The sequence below is a fragment of the Drosophila persimilis genome, unplaced genomic scaffold, assembly GCF_003286085.1.
Source record: "Drosophila persimilis strain 14011-0111.01,24,50 unplaced genomic scaffold, DperRS2 tig00000000-arrow-pilon, whole genome shotgun sequence".
Classification (NCBI taxonomy): Eukaryota; Metazoa; Arthropoda; class Insecta; order Diptera; family Drosophilidae; genus Drosophila; species Drosophila persimilis.
In genome coordinates this window covers 16790814-16804440 of record NW_020825288.1, presented here as the reverse complement: position 1 = coordinate 16804440, position 13627 = coordinate 16790814, and the positions used below count along the sequence as shown (strand labels likewise).

At 41.8% G+C, this 13627-nt stretch overlaps 2 protein-coding genes across 2 annotated transcripts in view; both read left to right on the top strand.

Annotated features, from left to right (window-relative positions):
- The first annotated feature begins 1674 nt into the window (after nucleotides 1-1674).
- LOC6587546 lies at nucleotides 1675-3085 on the top strand. Its single transcript, XM_002013957.2, has 2 exons — nucleotides 1675-2566; nucleotides 2634-3085. The coding sequence occupies exons 1-2, from the start codon at nucleotides 1702-1704 to the stop codon at nucleotides 2966-2968; spliced, it is 1200 nt and encodes a 399-aa protein (XP_002013993.1). The 5' UTR covers nucleotides 1675-1701; the 3' UTR covers nucleotides 2969-3085.
- Nucleotides 3086-4877: 1792 nt separating this feature from the next.
- Nucleotides 4878-13627, top strand: part of LOC6587460 (protein lap4) — a 69173-nt gene continuing 60423 nt past the window's right edge. Inside the window, exons 1-2 of the mRNA XM_026984217.1 lie at nucleotides 4878-5066; nucleotides 6035-6506. Coding sequence (XP_026840018.1) covers nucleotides 6345-6506 — 162 coding nt within the window. The 5' untranslated portion in view covers nucleotides 4878-5066; nucleotides 6035-6344. The remainder of the gene's footprint in view (nucleotides 5067-6034; nucleotides 6507-13627) is intronic.

Below are 13627 nucleotides of genomic sequence, written 5' to 3'. Positions count from 1 at the left end.
GCGGCAACAAAACAGCAGCAGAAGAAGAGGCAACAACGGCAAAAGAAGCAGCAACCTTGCAACGGCGTAGCCACAACAGCCCCAAAAAGTTGCATTTTCAAGTTTTATTATTTTTCTTCTGATTGTTTGTTTGTGTCTCTCGAAATCGTTTTAGCCTTTTTCTGGTTAAATATTCTTAAGTGAATATTAGACAAACTATAAATATAAAAGAGACAAGGGGGCCCATGGGAAAAGGGGGTGTCCTGAGAAACGCCACTCAATGGGGTAATTAGAAAGGAAGGATGTCTGGGATTTTCTTGGGCGGTATGGATAATTGTATACTCCTTGGGCGGTATGGATATATGTATGCACATATACTTCTGTTCAAACACTAAATTTTCGTCCTTTTTACTTTGACAGATCCGAAAATTTCGGTTTTTTTCTCTCGCTCACTTTCTGTTCTCCACTAGAAGCAAATTAACAAGCAGTGCAATAATTTCGCACCTCTGCGGGGGGGCTATTGAAACCCATATAAGAATAAGTGAAATAAGTGATGATATATTCTAAAATTTAGAGGAAATTTAATTTTAGCAGTAATTTGTATTGTCTTTGTATTGGAGGAACTAAAGCTGAAGATTTATTTAGTAAACTATTATTGAATTTTATCCACCGATTTCAATATCTCTTTATTATACAAAAATGTTGTGGTTCGTCATCGTCGTCGAAAAATCATATGTGGGCAAAAATTAAATGACTGACTACGTCTGACCGCCAAATAGTTTCTGTATATATATTCTTGATAAATCGCGGCCCCCTGGTCTATTAAATTATCCAAAATGACGTCCCGATCGATTGAGCAAGTAATAAATAATTGTGACTGAAGCGTACAGCCGATGAGGTTTGTGGACCAATTTTCAAGACCAAGGGCCAGATAGTCGCACTTTCGTAGGATGGTCCTAGTGGTTAGATACTCCATGAAAGGCGACTCCTGGAACTGTTGGCACCCTCACAGCTTTCACAGCGTATTATTTTCGCTTGAACTTGCATATTTTCAAATGAAAGCAACCAATTCGCAAGGTTCGTGTCCAGCATATCCAGATCCTGGCTTAATAGTTTCATAGAACGGAAGCTTTGAAAGTTTCATATCTACACGGCATCTACACAAAATTTACGTCAGCTCAACATTTCTGTTAACATTCTATGTTGCGCCACCTAGCATCTTTTGTCGCGCCACCTGGCGTCTTTCGTCGCGCCACCTAGCTACTTTTTGTTGTAGTTGTGGTGATGGCAGCTAAACATCGAATAAAAAACATTCCGGCGGAATGATGAACACTTTGATACCCTTGGAAACAATACGTTACAAAATTTAAGAGAGGTTTGTATCGCACAAAAGCTTTACTTTCGATTGGGCTTTCTGCACGTAAATTCTTAATAAATCGCAATCGTCCCAGCATCAGTTTTAACCGAACATTTACCATACAAAAAAACATTTTACCATTAAAAGGAACGACCGGGAACGTTGTGAACAGCGGCAAAGGACGCATTCAACATATTTGATTCGTAAAGGCCGAAGGCCGTAAGGTCAAGACATGCCATGAGCTGGAATTCGAAAAAGGAAAGTCATCCATTCCGTCAGTTCATAGGAACCCGTAAAACCTATCGTTTCGTTGCGTTCCCACTCATTCGTTTTTTTGTTGAATTATTCTTGTTTTATTCGGTAAAATGGCCAAAAAGCCTATAAATTTCAAGGAGATGTCCGCGATGCCACCGCGCACCATCAACCTGCAGAACGAGAAGCAGACCGTCGCGGAGGCTCTCAATTTCATGAAGCTGGCCTGCATGCGTCAGCCAGAGGAAGCCGTGAAGTCCAAGGACCCCGAAGGACCCACAGTGGCGGACGAGCTAAATGCTCGCCTGGCCATGGTGCATGTGCGCGAGAATCGGGCCAAGCGCATCAAGCGTCTGGTCAAGTTTCCCCCAACCGAGCAGCAGGCATTGTACAAGTTCATCTGCGTCTGTCCCCGATACCATCCCTGCTACGGACCCTGCCAGCACACGGGCCAGATCATCATCGACCGCGACGTGCTGTCGCGGGAGGAGCACATCTGTTTCCTGGCCACACCCAAGAAGGACCCGATCTCACCGCAGCTACTCAAGCCGCCGATTTACTACTCCAAAAAGTACTTCATGCCCACGTGCACGGCCCGCATTGAACGCCTGGCCGATCCCCTGCCGGTCCGGGTCAAGGACACGATCAAGACCTACAAGAACGTACTCGAGCCCCGCCAATTGGCCGCCTTGCAGAACCAAATGAAGCCCAAGCCGCCCGTGGAGGTGATGAGCATGGACAGGGCCCTGGAGTACTTGGAGGAGGAGCTGCGACAGCGTCGAGCGGCCAAACAACTGCATCGCCGTCGCTGCAAGAGCCTGAAGAAGAGAATCCTCCTGCGTCAACGCAACCAGATGCAGAAGATCGTGTGCGTGTTGTTCGAGGAGATGAAGGACTTCCTGCTCAACGATCAGTTTATCGTTGACGAAAACTCGCCGCTGTGTGCTGTGATACTGGATAAGATTAGGGAGTTTACGGGTGAGTGACAGAGCTCTTAAGCTGGTTGACAAATTGAAAATAAATATTATATATGGCATCCCTGCAGATCAAGAGTTCTACACGACCAGTAACCTTCGCGAATATCAGAAGATATTGGCCAACAACCTAACCGTTTGGATCAACAAGTTCATCTCCAACTTGAACATTTACTTGGCCCCACAACAGATCCCCGTCCAGCGCACGATGATGGCCGACGAAGATCCGGAACAGTTTGTGCCTCTGTCGGACTACATTTCGATGTCCGAACAACTGGAGGAGATGACGCGCGACACCGGCCATATTGGCTATGACTTTGAGGACTATGACAACGAGGAATATTTGAATGATGTACTAACAGCACCCGGTGACGGCGATGACGATACACTGATGAACGCCGATTAATCAGTTCTGCGTAGCTATCACCCTTCTGAACTCCTTGACAGAAAATTCTATAGTGTGCAGATCCAAAATTGAATTGTATCAATCCAAATTAATAGTAAATGTTCGTTCGTATCCCAACCTCTTCGTATCGTTTATCGTTCAGCAGTCCCACTGGGGAGTTGGCACAACAACAAAAATTACATAGAGCTGTTTTGGGTTTTAACAAAATAGGATATACAAAAGCCTATACTAGGGCTTACACGCAACACAGCGACTGTTTTTTTTGGTGAACTATTTTGTTTAAGCCTTGTTTTAGTCAAAATACAAAAAAAGCAAGTTCTAAAAACTACCTAATCTTAAAGAAAATGTATTCATCAACGGCCTAAAATTATGTGGACAGAACTAAGAATTTTAGTTAGCCAGAATTATTCCACGCAATCCCTAATTTGAGCAATATGAACGACTATCCTTTTTCGTTTTTTTGTTTTGACCTATTTCGCTAAAGCATTGTTTGTTTGAACATTTTCGCTACCTCTTTTAACGCAAAATGCAAAAAAGCAAGTGTTTAAGGTAAGCCAGTCCAGTTGAAAATATGTTAGTTAATGGGATAAAATTATGTGGGCAGGGCCGAGCGTTTTATCTAGCTGGTAATATCAAATCAAATATCAAAATCAGGGAATATGGTTTCTAATCTTTGACGGAGAACGATTAAATTAACCCATTTTAAACCAAGGGGGTACTATTATATGCCACCAAAAATAATGAAAATGTAATAATTTTAGCGCTGTTCAGGCGTAAGATATGGTGGTCATTTTTGTTTATTTGAAAAGATGAGAGATAGGGTGTGGTGGATCTATAAGAAGAATTTACAAATAGAATTATTTTGCCCTTCTTAATTCAAGTTTCTCGCCTGTTTAAATAGAGGGGCTTAGGTGGGCTAAGTTAGTTCAATCGTCTGAAGTGATCAGTGCTGTCAGGTTTTCAGAGTCAATATAAGCTAGATTTGAAACAAACAAAAATATGCTTAAAGTGGTTTAGCATCCTCCTCTTGAATGTTATAGTATTTGTCGTTCTTTTAAACTAACTCTAAATATTGTAAGGGCAATTCGCAGTTGCGGTATTTTCCCATTTGAATAAATACAGTGAATTTATAGTGAATTTATACGATAAATGTCGGTTTCCATCACAATATACAGAAAAAGCTAGTTCCGATATTTTGTATTCAACAGAAAACAAAAAAAGGAATAAATTTACATCTAAAGCTAATATAAGAATCTATTTTCAAAATTGCTAAACAGCCTTGAAAAGCTATTTGCAAATTGTATATACTAGTCCACTTCTAAAATTCTAGATCTAGCCCGAAAAAGGCTAAACTGGTCGTGTTAGGTACTATCTGTTTTATTATTGCTTGCATATTCTGGACCGTATTGCCTGTTGGACATTTTCGCTAACACTTTTTTTTGACAAGAACCAATAAAAGCAAGTATTTCGAATAAGCCAGTTAAGTAAAAAATTGATTCATTAATCGGATAAAATTATGTGGGCATGGCTAAATGTTCTATATAGCTGGTAATATTCGACGGAAGATCAAAATTGGAATATGTAAAATAGAACTTGAATTCGTCAGTATATTTACGGTATATTTTGAAAAAGAGGCGGTATGTTTCGGTATATTTCTGAGGTTCGGAAGGTATATTTTATTGTTAAGTCCGCGGTCACACTGGTCGTGTGTTTTGGTTTGGGTGGTTTTTGCGTGTTTTTGTTTTATTTCCAATCGAAGCCATTTGCAGGTAACTTAAAAAATTCTCGGCCGGCAGCAACAGCGCGCGCCTTTTAATAATTTTGGTAACTTAACTTAACTGAAAGCAAAATTCGAAAAGTTCGTGGAGAGTCAAATATTTAAATGTGCTACAATAATAGTGCCGTGCCATTTGATAATCTTTTGGCTGAAGTTCCCATGTGAAACCGTGAAACGTTTGCCGCCTGCGGGAAAAAACGAGACTTGTACGCGCGTCGTTTTCGTTGTTTTTTGGTTTTCCGTTTTTCCCTGTACAGTAAATTTATTTGACTTTATTCGCAAAGTGGCCGAAAAGTCAAAACGTGTTAAAGCGTGCGAAAGGTGGTAACAAGAACGAGGCAAAACGAAAAAAAAAACCTAGAAAAATGCTGTCGTTCATATTGAGTTCCGTCTCCCTCACTCCTTCTCCTTAGCTCCTTTTTTTCGCCGCCTAAGACCAGCATTTTGTTGTTGCGCATCGTATACGTGTGCAAAGGTGTGTGTATGTGTGGCTTGGAGTGCGTTAAGTGTGTGGTGTGTGAGTGTGTATGTTGTGTGTAAATTCCAAAAGATACGCCGCTCTTTGCACAGTGGCGGCAAAGTGCATGGAGTATAGGGTGAGGAGTTAACTAAAATGTACTATAGCTCACAAAAAGTAACTCCGATTTTTGGGTGTGTCTCTGGTTCGCCTTTTATTATAATTTTCCCACTTTTATGCCGCTTGGAATGTGTGTCTGTCTCTCTTTGTGCTCCCCGTCATTCCCTCATTCTCGGCTCATTCGCTGGCTGGCCGTGTGCTGTTTGTGTTTTGTGTGGAAAGAGAAGCAACAAATGCGACTACCAACTACGTGATGAAATGCATAAAGTGTCTCTGTCCCTGTCCTGCCTTTACCTTTTGCCCCCTCCCCGGGTCCCTTAAGTGCCAATTAGAATTGATTATTATTCATTATTTCTCTTATTACTGATACACACACACACCCAGACACACATTAGCAGCGACAAACAATTTCATTTTCATAAGACTCCAAAAACGCGTTCTCTTTTGAGTGTCTCTCTTTTGTTCCCTCCTTCTCCTTCTGTCTCTCTCTCACTCTCAGGCAAACAACTCCTCAACGTTGCTGTTGTTGTCAGCGACAAGGTCTCTCTTCTTCTTCTGTGCGTTTTTTTGTTGCTACCTTTTTGCCGTTTATTTTTCGCATAACGTCATAACGCAAACGCAAACGTAAAGCTCGCGGATAACGTGACGCAAAGTGAAATAAATAAATGAAAAAAATATACAAATAATTAATGAAAATTCCTATAAATTACAGAATCAAATTCTGGCCAAAATGTGGTCAAAAAGTGTGCGATAATCGATGTAAATAAAATAAAACGTGAAGCAAAAAAAAAAAAGTTAAAAAAGTGCCAAACCAACAAATGTGGCAACAATTTGGCCATTTCTGCGTGTATGCTGTTGTTTGAGCCTGGGCCCAAAACAATCGACAACAACAACAGCAACAACCACAGTGGGAAATAACTTAGGCGAATAAAAAAAAAGAAGAAAATACGAAAATAATATCTAAAAGATTCACTTAACGACCAATAAAGTAAACCCGACCCGACGCGACGCGACGCGAAGCGATGTTCAAGTGCATTCCAATCTTCAAGGGCTGCAACCGGCAGGTGGAGTTCGTGGACAAGCGCCACTGCTCCCTGCCCCAAGTGCCCGAGGAGATACTACGCTACTCGCGTACCCTCGAGGAGCTCTTCCTGGACGCCAATCACATCAGGGACTTGCCCAAGGTGAGTGTCTGGGTGGGTGGTGCCACAAATGTCAGGGCTCCCAAAAGTGCGTGGGGAAATTGAAATGAAATTCGGTCTGGGCGGGACCTTTACAGTTTCCGCCGTGGTTTGGGGAATGAATACTTTAAATATTAATGGGAAGGAGAGAACGTTTAGTTGGTTCTTTGTAAATATTCTAAGATACATTTACGAACCATCGGGTTATCTGAAAGAACAAACCGAAAGGTCCATCATCGGAGAGCAAACAAATTTGTCAAGCCTGAACCTCCCTGAGGATGACCTTGTTGCGCATCTCTCAGATACGACGGGAGAGGGTTGATGCGCCTCGGCGCGTAGTCTACATTCCTGGAAGGACATTGACCCTCGGGCCTAGGGTCTACTTTGGCCAGCCTCCTGGTACGACGGGTAGCCTCTTCGGCATCCACCGTTTGGGAACAGCAGACAACAATTACGATAAAAGACGGTGCCTCCGTCCGAGCGGAAGTCTTTAATTAATGCGGAGAGCGGGTCGGGGCAGGGGCAGGGGCAGGGGGAGGAGGCATCTTTAACATTTAACAATGCACAAGCTCTAATATTGAGTACATGCTATACATGGGGCTGGTGGCATGGTGGCTGTCGGGCGTTGCATGCATAATTGAATCCACAATTACGCAACTTGTGGATACACATAGATACACATCGACACAGCCACAAAGATACTCTTGGGCATTATGTCAACATCAAAAGCCACCGGCTGTAATACCAATTAATAGCCCCTATGATAATATTGGACCCTCCCCCCGCTTCCCCGCTGAATTTATGGAGGAGACATTCGCAGAGTATCTCTGATTCACTGTTGGGGCATTCGACTTTTATTGGTATTTTCTAGCATTTTTCTTGCATTTCCGACAAAAAATCCACACTTCCAAAAACATTAAAAATCAATAAAAATAGATTTCCATATAATTTTGGGCACTTTGAGGTGAAAATCTATTCAAATAAGCAAAAGTTTACTTTTTATGGTTCCACTTTAAGGTGAAACCCTATTAAAAAAAGCAAAAGTTAATTTTTTCGTTTTTTTTTTTGGTATTTTTATAGTCTTGTTTTCTTTCATTATTATCTCCTTTCAGAGAGATGATTCTTGTTAAAAGAACTTGAACAAATTATCGCTCAATACTTCATATATTAGCATAAAAAATTCTATACAGATAGTCCTACCAAATTCGCATAATTTTGTAATTTTGTAACCCAACCTCCAAAACTTAGTATTTAAAGATTAAAGACCGTACAATCGATTGTTGTCACTTTTTTTTTTATAAGATATTCCTATTCGGCTAAAATACTTAATTTTTTTTATTTTTATAACAATTTCCCTTTTTTTATTCCCTTTTTTAACGCCAGAATGTCAATGCTTTTATTTCTTTCCGATTGTGTGGAGTGATTTTTTGTATTCTAATTCCAATATTCAAGTTTTTTAGTATTCTCTGGTATTTTTTCTAGTATATTTTCTAGTACAAGTTTAGTATTTTTGTCAGTATCATTGCAGTATTTTTTCTAACATCAATCAAGGTTTTGTTCTTAATATTTTTCTGGTATCGGCTGAGAACTTTTTTTAGTATGTATTTATTTTTGATCTATATCAATATCAGTCCAGTATTATTCTGGTAATGTAAAAGCATTTTTCCTAGCATTAACTAAGTAAATTCTAGGAACAGCTTTTTATTATTTTTCTAGTATAATTCTTAAAACAAAATATACTACTCTAGTAGTGATATTTTCTCTTCTAGTATTTTCTGATATTTTTCCAGTATCTGCCTTTAATCCGAATAAATGTGGAACTAATCCATCACTTCCATGGGAATATACTAGATACAATTGAAAAAGTTCTGAAGCTTCGGTTGAACTGCAATTTATTTGTATTTGCTGTATTTGTATCTGTATCTGTATCTGTATCTGCTTCTGGTTCTGATTTCTTTCTGTCAGCGGTCTTCCGTTTGCGAGTGTGCGAGTGTATCTGTATCTGCCGGATAGACGAATAAACAACAAACAAGCAGAACTCTGAGAACCCAGAACGGGCGGGGCGGGGCAGAGTCGGACAGACATAAACAGAAGCAGTCGCGTTGACATAGCAACAAGTGGGGGCGGAGCAGGAGTACTGTGGCATACAGATGCATGTACCCTCCACAATGGCAACCCAAGCGAAGGAGCAGCCCCCCGTCCATGTTCCCCTTCTCTGGTTGCAAATTTATTTGCGGTCGCTGTGGCTTGTGTTTTCATTAGAGTTTTCCTAAAGTTTTCCTCCTCCTTTCACTAATGAACTTCTAATGCAAATTCATGTCTGCCACAAGTCGGACACAATTTTATTAGAGCATCGTTCAATGGCCGCCGTCGCCACTGCCACATGTTGCTGCCACAATGGACACAAGTCTCTCACAGCAATCACGATGGCAGCAGCAACGGATGTACTGATGTACTATGGGGGAGGGGGCTCTGGACAACCCTTTTTTTTATGCAGAACCACATTTCCGCGTTGTCAGAGGCAACAATAAGCGGTGGGGCATCGACTCTGGCTCTCAATCTACTTCAATCTACATGCCATTCATTTCGGTTAACAATTGTGTGGCAGAGCAGCGAAACGCCTCTTGACAGGGGCTGGAAGGGGGGGGGACCTACCCCAAGAACAAACCAGAATTTGTGGCAGACACACAAAGAGAGGGGGGGAGAGAGTACCCACCCATGGTCTGGGGCCCTCCGCCATTCATTTGGGCCAATTAGTCACGGCTCAAAGATAAGATACCAGGTAATCGCCACCTTATCGCCCTGGCATTGCCCCCATCCATTGCCTGATTGTCTGCCTCTTGGCTTACGAAACCTGAAGCCGTCGCGGCCCAGGTGCACCCTTCACGCCTTCCCTTCCACAAAAGAGAGACCCAGAAAATAAGCAGCAGCAGCAGCGCGGCAATGACATCATTTTGGCAGTAATCGGCATTCGAGGCGTTCGACGAGGAGAAACCCCAATGAAAAGGCAGGCAGCTATGGGAAACACTTCCAATCGAAGATCGAATCGTATCGAATCGTACATGACCGCTGGCTTTCGGTTTTTAGTGGCTCTTTGGACAGTGTTTTGTGTAAAATCTATCTTTGAGCTATAATTCGAGATACATTTTCTTCTAGCTTTGAAGAGATTTATATATAGCGAATAAGCAGAGGCATAGATCCGATATTTGTAGATAGTTATTCTCTATCTGCCAGTTACAGCTGTCATAGCGGTATTCTACAGTATCTACGGATATTTCAGGGATTGATATCTTTCAAATTTTGTTGCAAAACTTTTCAATTTATTTGCAAAACATTTTTCAAAGCATTTAATAAGTTTTTCAAAGGCTTTTTTTCTTTGGATTTTAATTAATCTTGGAGGCCCTTAAATCCGGTTTACCTCATGGATTACCACCTCAAAAAGCAAGTCCTGTGGCGGAAGCCAGAATCCATAAAAGTGTTTTTTTTTCTTACTAGATTTTAGAATGAAGAAGGAAAGTGTCCAGGTTCAGGGCTAACGTTACCGCCCTCTCGCTCTCCCTTGCTTTCCCTCTCTCTATCCCTCCCTCTCACTCTCGCTCTCTCTCGCTCCCTGATATTCTTCTTTATAAATCCACTGATGAAAAATCATATTTTTTCTTAAAGAATTGTCATTGGAATATCATATAGAAATTGTTTTTTATCTCGATTGATCTCTCTATATATTTCCAGTTAAAGTGTTCCAAAATTAGAAATAGAAAATCTTCAAAAATTTCTTTTTCTCAAAGATTTGTTCATCCTGGTTTTATTTACTTTAATTGGTGATTTTTTAAGAGTTTCCCAACTAAAAGAAACCGAAAATTGCATGCTTGATAGTAGCAGATATTATTTGGTGCATTCCGTAGATACATTTTTGTTCAGTTTTCAATTTGAACTGCACTTTCCACCTGTGGAATGTGGAATGTTTTATTTCGTGTTTGTTTTTAGTTTTTCCATTCGTCACACACAGAATCTAGACTTCCCCTCCTTCCCCCTCCACCTCTACCGGCCATAGATAGATCTATCTTTAGCGCTGCATGAAACCGGTTTCCCCCCTCTCCCCCTCGAAACGTTCTCTCCACTTAATTGTTCTGAATGGCATTCGTATCTGAGGCTCTGTTTAGCTTTTGTTTAAGCACTAAGATACGTAGATACAGTTGAAGAGAGAGAGAGAGAGAGAGGAGTGCATCTGCTTTCGTTGGCAAAGATTCCCGCACCGAAGATATAACTCAGATTTATGGCAATTGCGTTGCAATTTCTTTATTTGCATCTGAGAGATACTAAACTTAATGGGATTGCCTTTGAAAGATACTAAATTATGCGCCAGCAGCTGTCTGCAGTTCGTATCTGTTGCAATCATCGGCCATAAAGAAAGTTTTGTTAACAAACCAACACAGATGCAGATGCTGCTGCTGCAGATACTGTATCTGTTACTGTTACTGGTTGCTGGTGTGCGTGCGTGTGTGTGTGCGTTGGATAGAAAAATGAAGATGTACAGATTCGAATAGGCGCACAGATGCGCCCAGATGCCACCCGGAGACGGGCTCTGTTTTTGCGGACTTGCAACACATATTTGTATCTGTGTATCTACAAGTGGTGCTGGTGCTGCAACTGCCGCTGCCGCTGCCGCTGCCGCATGTGTATCTGAAGATTCAGTGCGGCGTGAAATACTAAACGTGGCTGGCATGGAAGCCACTCTCTGGCCACATTATTGCTGCCACTCGTGTGTCGGGCCGTGTCTCTGGTTCTAGCTTCTCAGCTGGTTATACGCTTCAGATGCGTCTCGTCCACACAAAATGTATCTAGAACTCGTTTTCCACACGGCCTCGAGGCGTGTGTGTGTGTGTGTGTGTGGGTCGCGAGCTACTGGTTGCTGGGCGCCTAGTCGCCGGCAACATTCACACACAACCCCGAAAAAAACAGAGACAGAAAGAGCGACAGATACACAGATACATTCGTTGTGTGATTACACTTGCAGATAGAGATACAAAAAGCAGAAACATTTAAAAAATTGCTCAAATCCAGCGAAGCGCGCACTGCATTTACATGTCATGGTTCAGTGCCCTGCCCCCTTGCCCTTTAGCCCAGATGTATCCCTGAGATACATAGTTTCTCATCTAGCAGCAGATACATTCCATTAGGCAAACAAATTGGGTTTTAACCAAACAGAAAATTGAATTGTTTGAAAATCAGATTCGTTTATAAAATGCTTTTGCCTTTGCCAGAAAATCAAATTATCGTTGGGTTTCAGCTGCAACATGCCACCACTCCTGTGTCACCGCAGCTGTGTTGCAACCAGTCTCGGCTGTGGCTCTGCCTTCTGCCACTTGCTGTGCGCCTGCTCCGACTAGATACAATAGTAAAAGTGTTGCTGTGGCTGTGGCTGTGGCTGTCGTCGTGCCTGCCCCAAAGCCAAAGCCTGTCTCTCTCTCTCTCTCACTCTCTGTGTGTGTGTGTGGCATAGAAAACTGGTAGGTTGCAGCCACATTGCATTTGCCGGCCGGTGTCTGCTGGCCGGCCGGTAATTTATGGTCCATGCAGCAGGCAAGAGAGACAGAGAGAGAGAGAGAGAGGGAGGCAAAGATACAAACAAAACTCAAGTTGCAAGCGTGGGTTGCATGGAGCAGGGAACGGTATGCGCCTCTCTTTTGTGGGCTCCAGCCAGAGCCAGCGCCAGCGCCAGGGCCAGAACTTAGCTTTTATTGTCATCATGGGTGCCCCTTTTGGAGGGATACCCTATCGATCCCTTGGCTTACAATGCAAGGGCGATAAACCCAAAGACAATATAAATATCACGATGAGTAACGCCCATACATTTCCATGGTTATATGCAGCGAGGATTTTGGGAAGCGACGATATATATAGAAATCCATAAATGGAATCCGCCTTGCAGGAGTGTGAGCAAGTGCGTATGTGTGTGTACGACGATTTGCGAGTCGAAAACATTTTTATAAAATTTATTTCATGATTTTTAACAGAGCCTGAAGCCACTTTCAAAAGCCACCCTGGAAAAGATGCAAAATTATCTGGCTCAAGGCCTTAGTGGAAGTGGGAAATGGCTAAGATGGGAGCACTATATCCAGATCGGTTGAGGACTCAAAAAGCTATAGTTTCTGCCTTCAAAAAGGGTATCCAAGGCTCCTCCTTCCGATTCTTTCCTCTCGGCCATTGCCCCGCCCCGTCTTTGCTGCACTTCGCTTTGGGCCATTTTCATATGCAAGTTTCTTCTTTTCGTCGGCCTCTGTGTGCCTGTCGCCTTTGTCGTCAGTCGCCTGACAGTTGCAACTTTTTGACGGATGATTTGTTGAAAGGTTTGTTTTTGTGGGAGGCACTAATGGAGTCCAGTCCCTCTAGGGCTTAGGCCTCCTTTTGTCTCTCATTCGTTTATTCGTTGCTGTTTTTTTTTGCGCTTGGCATTGACTCTCCCTCCCTCTCTCTCTCTCTGTCTCTCGTGGTGGCCCCAAAAAGAGAGAATTAGTTTCGTTCTTTGAATTCCATTCGATTTGTAAGTCCAAAAAGTACGTGTACGAGTATCTGTGTGCACTGTCTGTGTGTGTGTTCTTGTGGAATTTCGTTTTTGTTCTGTGTCTCTTTGGAAGTGGGTCAACAATCTCATTGAGTCACGGCCCCAAAGGCAGCAGCAGCGGCGGCTCATACGGCCAGCAGTACTCATATTTCCCATTGTCATGTGGGGGCCAACAGCGGGTTAAAACTGAGAGTTGCGACTGGGGGATACCCTACAAAATGTGACCCCTAAAGGGGTAGATCTTTAAGCGAAAGTATCTTGCTTAAAAGTGGAGAAAAATATCTACGATTATTCCCATATTTTTCCAAATGCTGTATGGAGGATGCGAGGATGTTCGATGTGATTTTAATGATTTTTTTTAGTAGATAGATATTTTATTTTATTTTTATAATAATTATTTAATTTTAATCTTTTTTTTTTTTGGTCGATAGATATTTTATTTTTATTTTTAAAAATTATTTAAAGTATTAAATACTAAAATTAATATTTAAAAAAAATAAATAAAGTATTTAAGACTGTAATCAATTTTCTTTTTGTTGGAGAAAATTATACAGAACAAATT